At 41.2% G+C, this 21,939-nt stretch overlaps 1 protein-coding gene across 1 annotated transcript; it reads left to right on the top strand.

The window, feature by feature from the left end:
• The first annotated feature begins 1,033 nt into the window (after positions 1 to 1,033).
• LOC148020213 (mediator of RNA polymerase II transcription subunit 10b-like) lies at positions 1,034 to 18,463 on the top strand. The gene is made up of 5 exons (XM_087700528.1): positions 1,034 to 1,338; positions 1,452 to 1,532; positions 1,836 to 1,938; positions 17,716 to 17,805; positions 17,886 to 18,463. Exons 1-5 carry the CDS (start codon positions 1,148 to 1,150, stop codon positions 17,955 to 17,957), a joined length of 537 nt encoding a protein of 178 aa, XP_087556654.1. The 5' UTR covers positions 1,034 to 1,147; the 3' UTR covers positions 17,958 to 18,463.
• The last annotated feature ends 3,476 nt before the right edge of the window (positions 18,464 to 21,939 follow it).

Genomic DNA, 21,939 nt, shown 5'->3' with positions numbered 1-21,939 from the left:
AAAAGCCATCAACATACATCAATAGCTTCACAATGTACAAACAACCTCAAAAAACTAACGGCCACATCCACTCAAATTCTCGATAACAAACGGTGTCTTACATCAGATAACAAGATCGCAATTGGTACACAACCTCCTACAAACTTCGCAACCTTCATTTTTACTCAAAACAACAACGCTAACTCATATGCGCTTAATATGCAAGACTCCTCATCAAAGACATACTCAATATTCTCGAACTTGAGTACGAAGACTTGGTTGACAATCCACTACGAATGAGCACAGCCCAAGCGCTTCTAGACACAAGAACAAATGGCATTGGAACATATCCAATTGAGCTATTGCACTACGGATTTAACATCTCACTCAACTAGTTGGTAGAAGTCACCAAAAAAGAAGGCAAGGATATACTAGAGAAAGACATAGAAACATTTGAGCCATTCGAGGATAACTTTGAGGTTAACATAGGAGTAATAATAAAGGCTAGGAATTTTGAGGAAGCCACCACAAGTAAGAAAAATGCAACCATGACAGGGTACAAACAACCTATACGAATACCTTGTAAGATGTAAAAAGTATTATTGTTTGAAGAGAAGAAATTTCATTTAACAGAGCAAAAAAAAAAGTGAACGTTCAAACTACGATCATTGACTTGAACTATATAAGTATACATATTTTCCTTTCGAGATTCTCCATGTATTTAAATGACACAAAATCTTATCTACAAACATACTTCACTTTCAAACAAATCACATATCTAAATACCATTAGTAAAACTGCTACATAAAAAACATGCAAAAATTGCATATAGAACTTCATACTCCTCGACTTAGCTGAGCATGTCAACCTAGTTATGTCTAATCAAAGTATGCACCCAAATTTTGCATTTGGCAGGTGATTTTGTTTTGATTGTTTACAAGGGATACCCTTATGCGATGAGATCCCTTCACAAAATGTTAGCTGTTCTAAAGGCTGACCTCCATACCCAAGTATTGATATTGACACGCATTAGCCTGCATCAGCATTTGAGACTGGCCCTTTGACCTACCAAAAATGTAGATATGGAATATATAACATAGAAGATAGAAGATACAGATAAAGATTAACTTAACCTTCGGGAGAAGTTTGGTGCTGCGCTGCTGCTGCCATGGCGTCTTCGGCAGCCTCGGCATTGTCCACGGCAGGGGTAACCACTGCACCAGCCAGCCACAGTACGGACTCGTCCTCCTTGGCCGACATTTCCGCCTCCATCCAGCGTTCCCTGGCCCTCCTTCACCAGCTCCACTGCTCCGTCTCCACTTTTAACCTCCCCTCCCAGCTCACCTTGCTTGAGCGCCTGTATGTCTTCCTCTTCCCCATCCTCCATCGCAGCTGCGCACATCCGGTATCTGTTCTTCTGTTTCGTAAAAGAAAAATCTGTTTTCCATTTTTATATTCTCCCATGGATGCAGTAACAAGGTTATGGACGAGTTCTCTGTCATGCACTCGGCTGCAGATGATTGCCATTTTCAGATTCCTGTGGAAGTCATACGGTGCGTTGCACCTTTCTCACTTGTGAAGATGAGCTGCCTTTAAAAATTGAATTCGGAAGTCAAACACTCTTGGAGACAAGTACATATGGCCAGATGCTGTTTCAATTAATAGAGACAGCCTTCTGATTAAGTGACAAAATGCCAACATAGTTTTAGTTATCATTCTGTAGAAACATACAGAGAAAAAAGATTCCAAATTCAAGATTCTTCCTTGATTTAGGTTCAAAATGATAATAAGAATGCGTGTTATTCAAGCATGATCACGACTGTGTGTACTCATTCATTTATTATCTGGAACTGCAGTTTTATTGATGAGGGGCGGAACCCTGATGAGTTCACAAAGGACTTGATCAATAATTGTATACAACGTAACCAATCAACAAAGGGAAGAGTAGATGCATTCAAGGTAAGAGAAAGTTGAGCATACCCTTTTTTACTCAACATCTTTCTGGACTTTCTCATTCATCAGACAGTGACGAGTATTATGGTGCAGCTTTGTTTCTGTAGTGAAGAAACATCATGTGCGTGTTAATTGTCCTACTCTGCAGTTATGAAGTATACGTTAGACTCTTGTCAGCAGGTTACATGATCTATGATAAGAAAAGTGAGCAGGAGTTTGTTTGGTCTTGAGACATCGTGCTTTGAGAAGTTATGCAATGCTATTGAGGGTATTGAGTGTTTTTGCTTTTAGAATGGAATAGGTATGGTAAGAGCTATACAGTTTGATGCATCTTAAAGGAGTCCAAGGGGGCTATTGAAGTTCCATAAATTCTATTTTGTGGAAAGCCTGGAAAAAGTGTATTTCTCAACCCTAACACAAGCTGATCCTCCTACCATGTATAGCTACTGGTACCTGGGCAATACTAATGAAAATAATGCCCAGAAATAATTAGGTGGGCTGCATTAAATGCAGCCGACTGTAGTCGGACTGTCCATTGCAGCCTTTTACTTCATCTTTCAGTGGGCTGCATTTTCAACACCAAAGGGTTACTAGTGCTGTGTTTCACCTCCAAAGTAGGTAAACAAGAATATTTCTTAATGTATCTGTTGCTCCTAGCATGTCAAGTACACATGAGGGGCTAGTCAACTAGATGCAATATTGCTTGTTAGTTAGGTTGGAATTGCAACAATGTGAAAGTATAAAGCATTGCAATGCTTAAGGGGAAGAAAGGCCTACAACCTAGTGAAGGTTTGAGACAAGTGAAGTTAGAGATAAAGTTTTTATATGCTTCTTGATGAAACTTCAACATTGGTTCAACTTTTGTTCGGGCTTATTTAGGTTCAGCAAAGCAGGGACCGCATACGGGGAAGTATGACACAATTCATTATCATATGTAGCAACCAATGTATGGTATGCAAGGACCTATGTATTCGGGTATGGTTGGTAATATGCATAACCCCATGTATAGCAATGTTAGCATGATACCGGGGCACAAAATGGCAAGTTTGGTAATGCATATATGCAGCCTATTGTGTTTGGGACTCATGGTATTAATGCTGGTCATGCAAAGGTCATGAGGAAAAATGTGTTAGAGCTATACATTCCCTGGACACGTAGGAGCAGCAAGCGACATGTGCAGGTGGAGTGCCACGTCGCAGCTGGTCAGACAGCAACCATCAGATAGTGTAGTCGGACAGTTGCTGTTCAGTTGGCTGCATTTAGACCTGCATTATTGGTGGCATTTTTTTTCAGCCTATTTATAGGCTTTGATTTCAGCAGACTTCGACATTTGTTTTCACAGGATTTAGGTTGCGGACCGTGGAGACTGCCCTTGGGGCTAACGGAGACTGAGATCTTCGAGGTGGAGACATACACAGATATTCTCTTTGCACCCTTATATATTTTTGCATCTTTATACAACATTCTTCATTGCAGTTTGTACAAAGGTCTGTTTTTGCTTGATACATATGAGAAGAAATCTCATCATGCTATGACAGTCATCACACTTACTTCAGCTATGCAGAATTCAAAGCTTTGGCATGCTTGCTATGGTCACATGAGTTTGGCCAGTCTCATGACTCTTTAGGTGTCATATGGTTAATGCTTTGCCTACTTTGGAAAATGTAGAGGTTTGCCTTTAAGAAAAGATGGGGCAATGCATGTTGTCCAGAAAATGTAACTCATACACCCTGATGTGTGTGGTCCTATGTGAACAATAGCTCTTGGTGGTCATTTGTATTTTGTCACAATTTTATCCATGATTACTGTAGTACATGTGGTGTATGGTTTGAAGGCCAAATCAGATGTATTCATGCACTTAGAGCACTTGGTTGCAAAATTGCAAGTAGAAACAAGTGTAAAGGTGTAGACCCTATGTATGGATCAAGGGGGGAGTATATGTCTTGTGCATTTGGCACATTCTTGCTTGAGTATGGCATTAGGCCATTGTGAGAATGACACCTCAATAGGATAGAGTGATTGAAAGAAAGAATTGTACATTCATGGAGATGAGAAGATGTATGCTGAAAAGGAAAAGGTTGCCACATAAGTTTTGGCTCGAGGGCTTACAATGTACAAATCACGTACTTAATAGGGCTTCAACGGAGGCACTTAAGACAATCACTCCTTTTGAGGCATGGCATGTACTTAAGAGAATGGTGATGCCTTGGATGGTCTTTTGCCACTTGCATTGGGAACTTTGCCTTTTGTAGATCCTGTTTTGCCTCCAATAGTGGAACAAGTAGGTGAAAAAGAAAGGGCTGTTGTAAATGCAGCGAAAACGATCCCTAGATGGCTGTTATAGACTCTCTAGGAGAGTAAAATTGATTCTCCTCTGCCTCAATGCACTAGAAAGGCTGCTAGACAAGTTGCCATGATGTAGGGTGCACATTCTGTGGAAAATCTAGAAGTAGATGCTCTTCTTGATGTGCATGCTTTTATGAGCTTGCTTTTGGATGAGGATGAGCCTACTTCAGGTGATGATACACAAGGATGTATGTTGGTTGCAAGCCATGAAAGAGGAGTTAGACTCCATTGCTACCAATGGCACTTGGGATCTTGTTGAGTTGCCACGTGGCAAGAAGGCTATTGGCACTAAATGGTTTTTTAAACTCAAACGCAAAGCTGATGGTTCTCTTGATAGGTACAAGGCATGCTTTGTTGCCAAAGGATATACTTAGAAAAAGGAAATAGACTTTGAGGAGACTTTTGCTCCAACATTCCGCATGAATACTGTTAGATGTGTTTCAACTATGGCTGCCCATCATGGATGGAAAGTGCACCAGTTGGACATTAAGACAACGTTTCTTAATGGTGACTTGCATGAGGATGTTTATGTATAATAACCTCTAGGGTTTGTGGTCAAGGGCAAAGAGCTCTTGGTTTGCAAATTGAACAAGGTTTTGTATGGCTTGAAACAAGCTTCTCATGCATGGTATTTGAAGATAGATGCTTATTTGGACAGCAAACGATTCAAGAACAATCCAACTGCTCCTACTTTATACATTAAGAATGAAGGGAGGTACTTGCCAGTCATCATTCTTTATATAGATGATATGTTGCTCACTGGACATAAAAAATATAAAATTGCAGAGTCTAAGATTGAATTGAAGGATACATTTGCAATGTTAGATATGGGCATCTTACATTACTATTTGGGGATTCAGCTCACCCAAAATCAACATGGTATCATCATATCACAACATAGTATGTGGAAAAGCTTTTATATAGGTTTAACTTGAAGGATTGTAAGCCTATTAGTGTTCCTACAGAGCCAAGGTTGAAGATTTCTATACATGATGGTAGTGAGTGTGAGAGTGCGCAACGGAAGAAGGAACACGAACACAGAGAGAGAAAGTAGAGAATGAAGGAAGAAATAGTGCACTAACTGAAATGTATACTGAATACAAGGATGTGGACTGATCAGTCCTTGCACGCAGCTTGGAGCATTAGTGAGGGCACCAAATCATGCTGAAATGAGTGGCAGCGCCAATGTTGGAGAGGAATGGGTGCAGTGTGTGCTGAATCTGTAGAAAAGAGTAAGTGAGAGTGACCAAGAGGACTGCTATAAATAGCCCTCTCCTCCTAAATTTGACCGACCAGCTGGCGGCCTTCCAAAACTGGCTGACTGCCCTAAAATGGGCCAACTAGAAAATGCGCCCAAAAAATTGGCCATCAGCCACTCAAAAATGAAATGCACAAACACATAAATGCTGAACAAACTAATAGTGCTCCTTTGTATCCTACTAGACTCTGACAGGAGCTTACAACTAGGTGATGACTGATTGACATACAAAATAGGGTAGGCTAACACCCCCTCTTAGATCCTGGGAGTGTCTGAAGACCTAACAATTTCATGTGATGAAGCAAAGAAGCGTGAGGCAAAGGTTGTCCTTTATGGGACAGTAGGCCACCTCTAACTCCGAATCCACGATCTGCTCTTAAACATAGTGGTACTGAAGCTCAATGTGCTTCATGCGAGCATGGGTTCTTGGCCAAACAAAGGGCACTCTGGTTATCCACGTGTAGCTCTATAGGTCTGGGTTGTGAAAAGCCAATCTCCACCAACATATGACGAGGCCAAACTGTCTCCATAGCGATCGAACATAAGGCTCGATACTCAGCCTTTGTAGAAGAAAGAGCCTCAGTAGGCTGCTTCTTCCTGCTAGAAGAGATAGCTCTCGATCTAAGGGAGAAAGCATAGCATGTAGTGGATCGTCAAGAATCCACATTACCCGCCCAATCAGAAGACCCTCTCTCCATATGAAGGGAGGTGAACCCTGAAGTGGAAGCACAAGCAGGAGCAAGAGCTATAGTGGAAGGAATAAAAGTAAGAAAGAGAGATACACACAATGTGGGAACTCCAATAGTCACAATGTGTGACCGGCCTTTCCTTTATTCAAATGTCATTGAAAGAATAAAGAATGAAGTGCTAGTGATGAGTGCTGGCCGTCTGTAGTGTGTAAGCGTGGGTACTGTCAACGTAGTAATACACAGGTGGCTAGGCAGAGGTGTCTTTATCCCCAACAACCTCCCACTTAAAGGCGAATCTGCCTCAACGAGGAGTGAAAAGAAAAAGAAAAAGACAGTACAAGGTATACATAGATACAACAGGATGAGGAAAGATGTCATCTCATCCAATTTTCATCAACCTCCTAAGGAAGGCAAAGCGCTTTGCAGAGAGGCTTTTCATGAGCAAGTCCTGTAGGATTCTGGTCAGTTGAGATCTTGACAAGGTCAACAAACTTGTCCTCAATGACCTTACGAATGAAGTGATATCTCACCTCAATGTGTTTCGTCTTCGTATGGAAGATCGGATTCTTGGCTAATTGGATAGTTCTCATAGAATCCGAATGCAGTGTAGGGATAGTATTTGCAATACCAAGGTCGGCAACCAAACGACCCAACTAAATGGCCTCCTTGCAAGGCTTAGTGGCTGCAACATACTTGGCCTATGTAGTTGAAAGGGCCGTGTATTTCTCCACCCTGGACATCCATGAAACAACACCTCCAGCAAAAGTGAACACATAGCTAGAAGTGAACTTCCTACTATAAATATGTCTTGCATAGTCAGAGTCATTGTATTCCATGACTCATATATCCTGGGCTACCATAACATATGCTCATATCAACAGTGCTTTAGGTACCTCGTGATACTCTTCATGACATCCCAATGCCTCTTGCTAGGTGTAGTCATATAATGTGCCACAACACCAACTATAAATGTAATATTTGGACATGTGGCTATTATGGCATACATAAGACTACCTACTGCAGATGCATCAAAGATAAGTATTGCCCTGTTTTACGATAGTTTGTGGACTGTTATAATAGTCCAAAACTGAATCTTAGCACTCAAATCGAACGCCAAGCATCCAAACAAAGTGTATAAATGCTTGTATAGTTGCCCAATGAAGAAGATATGTTGTAGGAGATGAAAAACGTGAGCTACTGCTAAAAAAGGGCCTATTTCACACAACGTGATGCTGCACCAACAAGATGAGGGCTATGGGGCTGCTCCAACTTACTTGAGAAGGCTCAAAGAGTGCCCAAGAAGAATGCAATTGATAGGAAGCTCGAATGGAGTGGCTATGGCTGCCAACAAAGAGATGACTGCTCTAGGTATTCGAATGGAAGTTGAGAGTCTGCCAGACGAAGCTCGAGCTCGTGAAGGAGAAGGCCCTGATACCAATTGAAGGGAGGTGAGCCCTGAAGTAGAAGCGGGAGTGGGAGCAAGAGCTATGGTGGAAGGAGCAAAAGCAAGAGAGAGAGAGAGACACACACACAATGTGGGAACTCCAGCAGTCACAATGTGTGACCGACCTTCCCTTTATTCAAATGTCACTGAAAGAATAAAAAATGAAGTGACAGTGATGGGTGCTCGCTGCTTGCAATGTGCATGCGCGAGTACTGCCAGTGTAGTAATACACGGGCGGCTAGGCAGAGGCGCCTTTACCCCCAACACCATACATGATCCCATAGGATCGAGTCCTTTGCAAATACCAAAGAACACCAATGATCTTAGATAGGAGTCTTCATGAAAGAAGACAACAAAACCACCACAAAAAAAATATCCGGTCGAGTGTGAATCAGCCAGATAAGAGAGCCGACAAGGCACTTGTAACGGGTGGGATCGGTAAGGGAAACTCCATTTGCCACAAACTTGGACTTTGGGTTCATGGGGCAAGAAATAGGCCAACAATCGACCATACGAAACTCCAAAAGAAGCTCGGAGATATACATGTGTTGCAAAATATAAATGACGTGTGCCATCTGATAGATCTCCAATCCAAGAAAGAAATGAAGAATCCCAAGATCTGTCATGTCATGATCGGAGCGATGGAGACCACTCTACACAAAGAAGCGGCCAATCCTTTGGTACCAAGTACGAGGAGCCTGCTTCAGGCCGTAATGGGCCTTCTGCAATCTGTAGACATGATCCTTCTCCTCTTGCACAACAAAACCGGGAGGCTGTGAAACATGAATCTCCTCCTCAAGGACGCCATTGAAGAAGGCTGACTTGACATCCATCTCATAGACAGACCAACGGTGGTGGGTTGCAAGAGACAAAATAACTCGAATAGTAGACATTCGAGTCTTAGGAGCAAAGGTCTCAAAATAATTTAATCCTATCCGCTATACAAAACCCTTGGCAACAAGCCTAGCTTTGTGCTTGTCCAAGGAACCATCAGTAAGATACTTCGTCTTAAAGACCCACTTCACACCTATCACCTTCTGCTTCTTGGGACTCGGTATGAGATTCCAAATCTGATTTTGCTCGATGGAATCGAGCTCAGCCTGCATAGCCTGTCTCCAAACATCTTGGGCAAGAGCCTCAGCGACCGTAGAAGGCTCAGAATCCTAAAGAATATGTGGTATCAGAGCATAGTTCACACAGAGTGAACTATCTCGCTGGGCTTGTAATTGGTTTGATATACGTGGACCTGAAGGAGTAGTAGGAAAGTGAGTAACACTGAAATCGTGAATAAGCTGCATGTACCACTGAGGAATCCTAAGAGACTGCTGCTACTGCGAGGGAGACTGAGTAGCCTTTGGAATGTGCAAAGCACCTGTTTGTGGAAGGGACTCCCCCTCACCAAGGGAAGGGAGATCCTCCTCATCGGAAGACAGTTCCCCCTATCATGGCTATCTAGAAGACTTCTGATGGGAGTCTAAAGGGCTGGAAGAACGCGACGAAGAAGTAGTCATGTCCGTCAAAGGTGGAAGGGAAGCCGAAGTAGAGGGTAAAGGAGTAGGGGTAGGAGGGGGAAGAGCCGAAGAAAAAGGAGGGGTGCTAAGAGGGAACCTAGAAGGAAGAAGAGGAATAGAAGGCGGGGGATGGTTACAGTCGATGATGAAGTATCACTTGTAAGAAAACCATCAATCGGATCCTCGGAAGTTGCAGCCTCGTCGAAGATCACATCCTTGCTCACCTTTCACTTTGGAAGTAGTTTGCATCTCCACAAACACCTTCCACTCGCAAAAGCAGGAGTACGTGTTGGCTTGTAGTCTGGAAAATAAGGTCACACATAACGATTGAAGCCGTCAACAATTAGCATCAGATACTTGGCCTTCCCAAGGGAGGCCGTGCCCATAGGGCCACAAAGATCTGTGAACCAACTCCAGCAGTGAAGATGTCCTCCTAGAAGCAGCATGGGGATGTGGTTGCCTATGTTGCTTGCTCTGCAAGCATCTAGGGCACAAAGTGTGAATAGGAGGGAAATTCCGAAGTCCCTCCACCACCTTCTTTTGAGAAGCCCGCCGGATCGCATCAAGGTTCGGATGCCCATAACAAGTATGCCAAAGCATCCCAAGCTCGTGAGAAGACCGCGCAACTAAGGCTGCGAGCGTATAAAGCCCACCCTCTTATGTACTTGTCCAAAGAGCTGCACCTGGGTCCTAAGGAAGCATCCTCCACGGTAATTGCATCCCGTGTAAAGACAACATGGGTTCCTAGCTTGGTCAGACCATAAAGAGACAAAAGGTTAAAGCCCAATTTCGGTACATAGAGGACCCTGGCAGAAGAAGATTGCCGATTGGGTAGTAAGGGAATAGTCCCCACTCCACGAACGGGAACGGTAGAATTGTCACCAATGGTGGCTGTACCCCCTCGAGAACTCAGGTCCTGAAGCCAATCTTGTCGGTAGATCATGTGAGAAGAAGCCCCACTGTCCACAAGCCAATGCTTTGCTAGTTTAGAAGAAGCAAGAGCTGTATTCTCCACCTCAAACAAATGTACAAAGGTAGATTTTGAGGTAGCAGGGGTAGCCTTCAAATCCTTCGAATTCTTCAAATGGGGGTACGTCTGCGACACTTCTCTTCGGGGTGAGTACCCTTCCCACAGTATGGGCACTTGGGATGCTTCTCCTTCGAATCCTTCTTGTCCTTGGCCTTCTCTTGCTACTTCTTTTTCTTCTTCTGCCACTTATACTTGCAATAAAAGACTTGGTGGAGCCAAAACCACTGGCCCCCACCTCTCTGAGTTACTTGTCGTGCTCCAAGACAAGCGGTGAAAGCTCCTCCCATAAGAGTTTCTCGCGAGTCCTTGAGGTGATAAGGCTGGTGTAGAAGACATCGAACCAAGGAGATGGCAGTTGAGTCAAAAGAATCATAGCCATGTCTTCAGAGGAGATCGTCTGTCCAAGAAAGGCAAGCTCACCTTGCATATCCTCCATCTTTGTGATGTGCTCCTTCATAGAAGGAAAATCATCAAGATTGAGTAGTTGCAACTTCTTCTCAAGGGAGATCTTGTGGGCAAACGTCTTGTGCTGATACAAAGACGCAAGCTTCTTACGCCGCAGTTTGCAACTTGCAAACATGCACAAGAATAGAGTCCTGTAGACTCATAAAGAGAAAGGAAGGGGCTCGAGAGTTGAGATGATCCCATAAGGTTGCATGGTCTATGGAGATCCCATCACCAGGGTCCTCCTTGGGATGAGCAAGAGGTGAAGAAACAAGCGCCAATAGATCGAAAGTGTCGAGGATGCACTCCACCTTGCACGACCATAGGGAATAGTTGGAACCATCCAACTTGTCTTCCTTGGGAAAGGAAGGGAGAATGGGTACTTGTATAGATGGAATCAGGGAAGGCATGCAAACATTTGATGGAAGCTTCTCTAACAGGGCCTTCACAGTAGATGGAACCCGCTGAGATACATGGACAGAAGAAGGATGGGTTCGAGGAGACTCCTCCCGTCGTCTATCACGAAACTCTTGATAGTCACGTCTCCGCTTAGAGGAGTGTCGAGAAAGAAGCTCCTTCTTCGAGTCATCAAAGCCTAAAAACTGGTAAGACATCCTACACACACCTAAGAAATCTTGCGTTTGCAGAGGGAAAGGATTGTCAAGTGGACGACTGGTCCACAAAAGAGGACAGTTGGAGTAGAGGAACAAACATCAAGGAAAAGGGATAGTTGCCTGTTGGAGATGCCAAAAGAGCCCTTAATTATGATGAATGCCACCTGAATGTAGCTGACAAGCCTCAGAATGAGGTCGCCTAGTTGTGGATGCTGCCGCCTTGCCTCTAGAGAGGGTCGCCTCTACATAGGTGCAAAAAAAAAATTGGTAGGTGATTCTGATACCATGTGAGAGTGTGCAACAAAAGAAGGAACACGAACACAGAGAGCGAAAGCGGAGAATGAAGGAAGAAATACTACATTGACTGAAATGTATGCTGAATACAAGGATGTCGACTGATCAGTCCTTGCACGCAGCTTGGAGCGTTAGTGAGGACACCAAATCATGCTGAAATGAGTGGCAGTACCAATGTCAGAGAGGAACAGGAGCAGTGTGTGCTGAATTTGTAGAAAAGAGTGAGTGAGAGTGACCAAGAGGGCTGCTATAAATAGCCCTCTCCTCCTAAATCTGGCCGACCAGCTGGTGGCTTGCCAAAACTGGCCGATTGGAAAATGTGCCCTTAAAAATGGGCCAGCAGCCACTCAAAAATGAAATGCACAAGCACATAAATGCTGAACAAATTGACAGAGCTCCTCTATCTCCTGCTAGACTCTAATAGGAGCTCACAACCAGGAGATGATAGATTGACATTCAAAATAGGGCAGACTAATAGTGAGATGACTAATGTTGCAATTTACAACTAGGCTGTTGGATGGCTTTTCTATCTTTGCAACACATTCCTTGACATACAGTTTATAGTATCTCAAGTGAGCAAGTTTATGCACAACCCACGTACAGTTCATTGGTAAGTTGTTAAGCGGACCCATTATTTGCAAGGTACTTAGACACATACCTTGATATTTACAAGGGAGGAAACTTGCAGCTATAGGCTTATGGCGATTCAAATTGGGTTGGAGACTCGGATACTATGTATTCTACTAGCAGATCTTTCATTACTTGCAAGGTGCTTAGGCACATGCCTTGATATTTCCTAGAGGAGAGACTTGGAGTTACAGGCTTTTTAGCAATTCAAATTGGGTTGGAAATTGAGACATTCGGTAGTCCACTAGTGGATATTATTTCTTTTTAGCTGTTCATGCATTTCATGGCTTAGTAAGAAACAACCTACAATGGTTACCTTGTCTTGTGAAGTTGAATATAGGGTAGCCTCCACAATAATAGTTGAATGTGTATGGCTATGCAGATTGCTAGTTGACCTACATGTTTTGTTGGAGGGCCTTATGCCGATTCCCTAAGACAGTTAGAGTGTTACTGTAGTAGCACAAAATCCTGTGTTTCATGCTTGCACTAAACACATTGATATTTACTACTACTATGTCAGAGAGAGATCTTAGGTAGGAGAGATGGCTTGATGTATGTTTCCACACAGGAAAACGTTGTAGACATTTTGACCAAGGCTTTACCATGTGAGAAGTTTGAGGCTTTTCACAAGTCCTTGAACTTACTACTCCTTGGTGATTGATGATCCTCGTATTTCATCACATTGGGACTATATAGTATAGGGTGGTGTTAGAATTTGCCAATTTTGGGCAGTGTCCCATGTAATTTGTATGTTGTGGACACTCGTTAAAGTATCAAGTCCAGGGCTTTAAATGTACACTCTAGAGTTAAAATTAACCAAACTCTAGTTAGGGTGTGCGTGTGTGGTTAGGTCAACCTTAGACCTTAGTTGTACTTGTACTTCCATTTTGTAAGCATATATACTCTCTTCAGCTCATACTATCTAGTGCTTATTGTCTCTCGTTTCTCTCTCCTATATAGGCAACCGGTTCTCACAATGCATTGATTGAAATTGAAAGCGATATTTATTATATGCTTGGCACATACAAGATCTTTTGAAGCATGATGACACTCCCATTTATTGCAATAATGGGAATTTGTGCAGTGCTACCTTCGATTGCATATGAAGAATTATTAGCACATAAAATGGATCTCCTCTTTTGTACATCTACAGATCAGCTAAGACAAAAGAAATAAGAGATGCATTTGGAATAATCGTATCAACGTTAGTAAGCTGCTCTCGAAGGTCCTTCACACGAGTGATGTAAGTATCTATTGAATCACCTTTTGTTCTATGCTCTATCTTGAATTGCTTGCGCAAATAGGCAACACACACCTCATTACACATTTGATAAAAAGAGATGAGTTTATCCCAAGCATCCTTGGCTATTGTGCATGACCAAATATGGAAAATGACTTGACTATAGTGCAATCAATGCATGTACTTCGGCATCTTGTGAAATCAACCAATCCTTCTTAGAATGAGTGTGATAATATGATATAATGCTAATTATAGTAAGCAAAAAATACATAGATCTGGAAATACATACTTTACCACTTAATATTTGACAATGGACACCATGTTGGCCCCAAAAATTGGCGTCCCTTGTGGTATTTCTTTAATTTGTATTGCTAAAGGTTGAAGTACACTGAGTTCCAGCTTGATCTCCTTCAATCTTCAATACATCTTGTTGTCCATAGCAAGTCTTCAAACCAATTTGCCCCTTGGTTTTCTTGGGGATTGGCCTTCAATTTCTCCTTTGAAGATAAATTTTACCCTAAACTTAATGTGATGGGTTGGCCTCTTGAAATTCTTTGAAATCCCCAAATTTTATTTGTTGAATTTCAAGTAGTAGGCCCTAGTTTTTGAGCATCTTCCTAGCGTGGTTGGTAAACCGTAAATTTTGCTGCAAATTAAGGTTATCAGTAGAAATTCTTCACATCATGGGATTGAATTTAGTTGAGATCTCTTTAGAGAAGCTTTGAGAAAGTAGAGAGAAAGCTAGAGAGAGAAATTTCAGAGTTTCATTGCCAAAATTGGCTGAAATTTGATACTACTCTATTGTGAATGGTTGATTGATTGCAGCCCACCATCAATAGGAGCCCCACATGTAGTTGCTTTCCCCTTGTGGGCCCTAAATTGGATGTCAATTGCATGTAGACAGCATATTGGGGCCGTCACTTGTCTCCCATGGCCTCTTGGTGTGATTGATCAATTGTGTGAAAAGGAGTAGGTGATCCGCAAGTCATTGAAGATGAGCTAGATGCACTTGTATCATTTTGCGTACTAGGGCCTATTGGCCACCTCTCTGTGCTAGATACATATCCCCAAAGCTGTTTTGCAACCAACATTTGCCTCATCATGTATGTTCACATGGGATAGATGGTCCCATCCTAATCATCATCATCACCAAACGTGTTGAGCAAGTTATTTTGAGTAGCCATTGCTTATTGCAAAATTTTTGACTAGCTACTGTCAAAAGTACAAGTGTAAGTGCAACACAAAAAGAAAGCTAAGGGAAACTTAGGAACTTACGATTTAATGGCTTGAATGTTGATGGAGGAGCTGAATGTTGGAAAATTGAAGCAAATTTGTACCAATATCATCAAATGTCACACAAAATGATAAATTGGGTGTCCATGTCAATGAATTTAGACAAATGACACAAAAGCTCTAAATTTTTATGATTAAACTTGGTTAATTTAGGGCTCAAAAGTGAAACATTCCAAATTTTGGCTAAGCAATTTCGTGTAAAAATGACAAATTCCCATAATCTTCTATGAAAACTAGAGGTCTTGGACAATAGCCCTAATTTTTTGGAAGAAATTAAGTGAAAATTAATTCTTGCCTTGAAAAATCGCAAAATTTGTGCTATTGAAGAGGTTACATGTGAATAAGGCTTAGTTGAGGTTGTCTTGTAGCATGAAATGCAATGATTGGTCGTTAGGTTGTTTGGGTAGGGGCATAGGTGGCAGGCGGGTAGGCATGTCTAGGCAATTGATTGTTGCAGTTGTATGGTGTGGCGATTGAGCTGTTCATGAGTGCCAAGAGCATTGATAGTGTGCATACTAGTTAGGCATGACCTGTGGGGTTGTAGAGAACCAATCATAGGCAAGCGATTGGATTTTTGGGAGGTGTGTCCAATGTGATGGGTCAAGTAATGTGGTTGCAGGCGATGGTTTCTACCTTGTCGAGTAGCAAGTGGTGTTGATGGATAGACAAGTTGAGGTTTTGGATTGTCGAGTTGGGACTTAATTGCACAATTTAGCAGCAACAGCTCTTGAGTTGAGTCACAGCTGAGAAGGTATGACTTTGATACTATTGTCAGGTTAATGCTCAGCTTGCACACGCGCACACGCGCACTCACAATAAACAATGAACAACAAGAGAGGAAAGTGTTGGAATGCCACATCCACTAATGTGAATGCAATGAACGTACAATGCCGAAGGTACCAAAATACCACACTCGAAGGGGGTGTCTACATGAGCCACGAGAAAAATCCCTTCTTCAGCTAGAAGGTAAAAAGTGCCCCCATAGATAAGGGAGTGTTCACACAAGAATAATAGAAGAACAAGTGTAATAACCGTGATTTATATTCTATGTAATCTCACATGCTCACAACTTAATTATCCTAAGAGCAGCATTAAGATAAAATTTTACGACCTTGTGAAACCATGCATCTTGTGCACTAGCTGATGAGACTATAGGTGTGACATGGATGACCAGCAAATAACCAATCACAAGCAAGTGACCAGCTTTTTAGGAGGGGTGTCAAACATGATGGGGTAGGTAAGGTGCCTTCAAGCCGTGCTTTGGACCATCGGATAGGAGGTGGTGTAGACGGGTAGGTAGCTTCAGGCCTTGACAAATTTTACAATGGTTGATCTCTTGAGATGCTGTGTATTTGAACATAAGTCACAATGGGAGTAGTATTTGCCTTTGGTAGAGTTTGCATACAATAATACCATGTATAGTTCCACTGGCAAAGCTCCATTTGAGGTTGTGGAAGGAAGCTCATCCCAATCTCGTCTATGAGAAGTGATTGTTTTAGTTAAGATACCACAAATAATTTGACTAGTCACTTCTACATGGCCATGCGCTTTGGGATAATAAGGTGTAGATTTATGATGCTTAATCTTATGCAATTCCATCAACTCACTTATCAAATCATTTAAGAAATGGGAACCTCGTCACTTACTAAGGAAAGGCTTTGGACTTGCCATCAAGTTGGGACTTAATGGTGGTAACGGCTCACGAGCTCAGTCACGTCAAAGAAGGTATGGATCTAATACATACCACTGTTAAGTTAATGCTTAGCCTGCGTGCCTACATGCACACTCACAATGAATAGTGAACAGCAAGAGAGGAGAGAGCACCAATGTGAGAATGGAATGAAAGTGCAATCCCTAAGATACTAAAGTACCACACCCAAAGTGGGTGCTCACATGGGGAAAAAACCCTTCTACAACTAGAAGGTTAAAAGTACCCCGTAGATAAGGGAGAGTTAACACCAAAAAAACAGAGGAATGCAATAAGTGTAACAACCATGATTCACATTTTCAACTTAAGCTGACATGTGCATCACACGTGCACAATTTAATTATCCTAAGAGCATTCAATTAAAAATTCTTGTCCTCGTGACACCATTCATCTCAAGCTAGCTGGAGTTGTCCAGAAGTCGTCCATGTTTTAGATCTGCAGCAGACTTATGAATGGCTGCTGCTCTATAGTAACTTGTGGCAGCAAATCAGAGGAAATAGACCATTTATTTAACCTCCTTGCTTTTGCAGCACATGACGTTAGTTCTGGAATGTAGAGTTTGTCCGAGAGGCTTCAAGTTGGCAAACTGACAGCCTTACTGACTCAGCAAGTTGGGGAGTTGGCATTTGCCACATTGAGCAATTTACAAAGGAGGATGGTTAAGATCTTATACCAGAACTCCTGCTGCAGCCGTCTCCTACCTTAGCCACTGGCAACTTTTCTTCAAATCTCTTAGATTTGCCATATATGGGACATGAACAGGAAATGTGTTAATCTTTTTTTGACTTTGATTATAGTAAATGTGGCCCCAAGTCAGAAAATTGTTTATGATCAGGGATGTGGATATGATTGTAGTCCTTCAGAACCTTCTAGATGATCCGTTTTTCTGATTGCTTGAAGCCCCTGCAGATAAATTAGCTTCACTATGGTCTTTATTACCAGAGTTACTAGATTCAGTTTGTAGGGATGCCTCTTGCTTCGAAGTGGGGAAAGTATACTGTCAATTGCTTTATGAGATGGAGAGTTTCAATGTGAGAAAAGAGGGGAGAGGTGCATGTGAATATAGATATTATTGTGAAAATTCTGACTTAAGTAGCTGATTCTGTCCAGGGTTCAGGTTTAATGCTCTAAAGATGCTACAGTAGAATAGATGATGATTGAAGTGAGTTAATTTACATTCAACTGAAAACAGTTTAAGGCTATGTGTTCTTGTTATGATGAGTCTCAACTCAAGTAAAGCAAAAGTGAGTTTGCAGAGCACTCTCTGAACAGTTGTGCTTGTCAGGCACTGCGGAAACAACTATTAGAAGAAATTGAAGATGCTTATCCAGAAGAAACTGATGTATATCGGGCATTACGACAAGCATCAGCCACGGTGATTTTCTCGACCATATGTCATTCCATGCATCGTTCTTGAATGTGAGTGTCCACCTGAATGAGTTTTTCTGCAACCAGGAATCTCGAAGGCTTTCTCAAGGAGCAGCTCTCTTGGCGAATGGTGATGCTAAGGTCAAATCTGAGCACTAGGTTTGACAAAGAAAAGGGGAGTGCCAATTTGTAGGACACTTAACATGTTCCCTCACCTTCTATCAAAGAAGGTGAATGTAAAGCTAGCATCATAATCACCTTCCAAGCAAATGGGTTTCCTGGCCTGCAAAAATTTTGCAAAGATGCTCCTGCTTCTTGGAAGCACCACTGAGTCTGGTGAAAAAAGTTTCAAATAGCCCTCTTTCCTGGTGTTGTGTAATGTGATCTATGTACATAATATACACAGTGTGTCCAAGGAAAGGTCATAACACTTGTCATGGGGTGTTCTTTTTTCTGTGTCAAGGACACTTGGTTGGCAACATCCTGTCCCATAAAGGCATATGCTTTTACAATGGTTGCCTAGCAGATAACTTGAATCTTACTAAAACATCACTAGAACATTTAGGACACAGAAAAATAAGCATTTTGGTTTGCCCAGAGGTTAGGCCACTGTGTTTGTGTTGTCTTTCCAATTTTTCTTAGGTGCTTGCATTTGTGGTATTTGTAATTGATTTGTCAATTTTAAGTCTTATTGAATAAAATATTGTTCAAGAATTCAATGTAGGGTGATGATCTTCTGCATTCACCTACAAGAGTTTTTGAACATAAAAAGTGTCCTCTCCCTGGTTGCCCTCTCCTTTACTACCTACATCTTGGTATTTGCACGCACACGCATGTGCGTGCGCACATGCACGCGCACACACACACACACACACACACACACACCCACCCTTTTGGAGTCACGATGTGTTTGTGGTATGTCCCTGAGTGTCTCTAAAATCTGTTGTTATAATTCTTGTTATGTCTATGGACATCACTAGAGCCAGGCAGACCTTTGAGACTTTTTACACCATAATGGACCTTTTAATAACATGTACATGTGTGAACAAACATTTCCAAATTACAGATTTATGTGCATGCCATGGATACATAAGTATGTATATTGTCATGGAAAATATGTGGCACATTTATTGATACAACCAATAATAACACCATTACTTGCATGTTATGATGGATATGCATATCTAAGTTATGTAGTGATTTCCTAAAGTAGTATAATAAAAGCTTGCTCTTGGCAATGGTATGCTCTTTGCTAGGATGTTTTTTTGTTAAATTTGACTAGTTCAACTTTGATGCACTTCCAAAGCGTAAGGTGTTATTTGTTTACTTAAAATGACCATTCTACACAAAATGGACCAAGGTGTTGGCCCCTCCTACAAGGGGTAATTTTCTTTCTTACCAATAATAGTACTATGACTATGATGCATTGTTATGAGGTCCATGCTGTCTTTGAAATGTAATCTCTAGTCAACTTAAAAGGTCCTTGTGATAAGATCCTCTTTAGCCCCATGCTCTTCTTTTGTCATGCATTTCTTTGGTGTATATAGAGGGACAAGTGTTTAAAACTCCCAACTCCATGAGGACACAAGCATGCAAGGACAATGCGTTTGATTTTAAAGGTAGCCTAACGTTGTTTGGACATTATCATTGCCTCCCTCCCTCCCTCCCTCCCTCATCAAGGAGGATTAGAGAGGGGAAGAGAGACCATGCATAGAGATAGGAAAAAGAGACTTGTTCCCCCCCCACACCCCCCCACCCCCCCCCCCCCCCAAAAAAAAAGTACTAATTCAAAAAGTTTGTTGTAAAACCATCACTCTTGCAAGAATGCCCAAATTGTCTTGCCCAGGATGAGTTTTGATTCCACAAGGTTATATTGCATATAATTGTACCTTTCATAGTCATGGGGGACTTATGATCTTAGAGTCCTAGTAAGCTCCCTTAAGTCTCTAGAGTCGTTCTACATTATCGTGAAACTTATCTCTTTATCCTTTCTCCTATGAGGTGCTTAAGTGATTTAAAAAAACAAAATACTTATTAGTCATACAAGAGTGTAGGATCCTCACTTCGCAAGGTGAGTTTTTGACACATCTCACCATATGCTCAAAATTCATAATGTGGGGATCCTAATGTTCTTAACTAATATATCCTCTTTTTCATTTGGTTGTCTTGAGGATGGATTTGGGATAAAAGATAACTATCACATACACAATAAAACCTAGTCATGCTACAAATAGAAAAAGCACAACATTAATTATCAAGAACCATATGATATCCTATGCTTGCTTTCGTCCTATTTTTTCATTCCTAAAGAGAAAATCTAAAGTTGGTTTTAAACATCTTAGGTTTTAAATAGATTAATTCTAAACCAATAAGATTTCTAGAAGCAAAAAGAGAATCAAGGAATTTTGAGTGAATTTTAGTGAAAATCATTCATTTATAATCTACCCAAACTGGGTTATTCTCATTCGATCAATTGCCATTGAGTGGAATTACAACCATCTTGGGTCAACACATAATTGTCACTATTTTGGGTTATGGGGATTCCATGGCTTCCTTGGGTCCTAGACTGCACATACCAATTAGCCATGCGTTCATTAACAATGGGTTTGTGCATGACCTCTCTATGTCATTTCAAGGCCAAGGAAACTAGTCTTCAGAACACTTTTTACTTGTATGCAAGGGAATGGCCTCCAAATATAAATTTGCTATTACACAGGGTAGTGAAAGGTATAACAACATGCTTGAATTTTTAAATCTTGTTTCAAAGTCGTTTGATCACCCAGATTACCTCCAAAAGGTTTCATCAACAAACAAGGGCTAGAGTAAGTCTGAGATGGTTTGCAAACTTTAGAAAAGAAGTGATATTAGATGTTAATGGAGAAAGAGGAGGTAGGATGCTTAAGTACGTTATGATTGATACTATCTGTCGTAAACTAAGCATACCATTGAAATCTTTATCTCTTGATCTTATACTCTAGGTGTCTTGAACCGTAGATGGATGTGGTTTTTTACCCAAAGAGGGAAGTCTAAATAGATATTTAGGGGGAGGGGAAGATAAGAGAGCATTGTATGATTTTCCTTTTTTTCTCTTTTCTACTTTAAAAGAGTAAGCTATTTTTTGTTTTGCTTTGTGAGTCGTGCCTTCACTTTAAAAAATCAATTTCTTTTTCAACCTCTCCCTCGTTTATTTTCCACACAAGAAAATTAGAAATGCCTTTCCCTCTCAATATCTTTTATTTCTCCCATTATTTTGTTATATGAAAAGCATGCTCTTACCTATTTCATGTGGGTTTAGCCTAATGTATTGATATCAGCTTAAGATACTATAAAATCAAAGACTAATGTTTTGAGGAAAATGGGTCTATGCAAATTGTGTTATCTAGTTTTAGCATAAAACATCTCGTTTTAATTCTTTGGATTTTCTTTTGTTACAATGCATGGGTTAATTTTTATCAATTACTATGCGTTTAACAACATGTACATGTACAAATGTGCTAATAATTCACATTTATTCAATGAAAACACTTAGTTGATATCTTTGCATATCAATTTCATGGTTTCAAAATCTCACATTGTTAAGAATAACAATCATGTAATAGGGACTTTATATTCTTCGCCATTTAGAGAAAGAGATATCCTCATGTTGAGAGAAAGTGGGGGTGTTCTTTTTAAAGAGTAGTCTCTTCTACCCATGTGGCATCTTCTTTATGATAGTCCATTCATTGTACAAGATTTTCTCTTGAGGCTTAGTTCCTTGTAGGTTTCTCTCTTATCTGAAGGATTCTTTCTAGTTGCATTTCGAGAATCCCTTGAGCAAGCATTGCTATTACTTGATCATCGAGTATATGCTCTAGGCTAGGTACACATGGCTCAAGTAGGCTCACATGGAATTGATTATGCACCTTGAGATGGATTGGTAGTTTTGAGCGTGTAAGCTTATCTTCCCATCACTTGATTACGTCATATGGTCTACAATACATTGGACTAAGCTTCATGTCTTTTCCTAAGAACAATGAGCTCTTATATGGTCTTATCCTTGGAAAACCATGTCTTTTTTCTTTAAGGCATGCATTATTTGTTGGGAACTTAAGTAGAGCTTCTGTCATTCTTGAACATCCTTGATGCCATAACAAATGATTTT

The sequence above is a fragment of the Lygodium microphyllum genome, chromosome 19, assembly GCF_053477565.2.
Source record: "Lygodium microphyllum isolate KBCC chromosome 19, Lygodium_microphyllum_v1.1.10, whole genome shotgun sequence".
NCBI lineage: Eukaryota > Viridiplantae > Streptophyta > Polypodiopsida > Schizaeales > Lygodiaceae > Lygodium > Lygodium microphyllum.
The sequence above is the reverse complement of the archived record's forward strand: the minus strand, read 5'-3'. Positions and strand labels throughout refer to the sequence as shown.

Excerpts from the sequence above, each read along its gene's own strand:
- LOC148020213 (XM_087700528.1), top strand. The coding sequence starts at position 1,148 with ATGGCGTCTTCGGCAGCCTCGGCATTGTCCACGGCAGGGGTAACCACT. Across the intron at positions 1,533-1,835 it reads ATTCCTGTGGAAGTCATACG|TTTTATTGATGAGGGGCGGA; the intron begins GTGCGTTGCACC and ends CTGGAACTGCAG. Across the intron at positions 17,806-17,885 it reads TACGACAAGCATCAGCCACG|GAATCTCGAAGGCTTTCTCA; the intron begins GTGATTTTCTCG and ends TTCTGCAACCAG.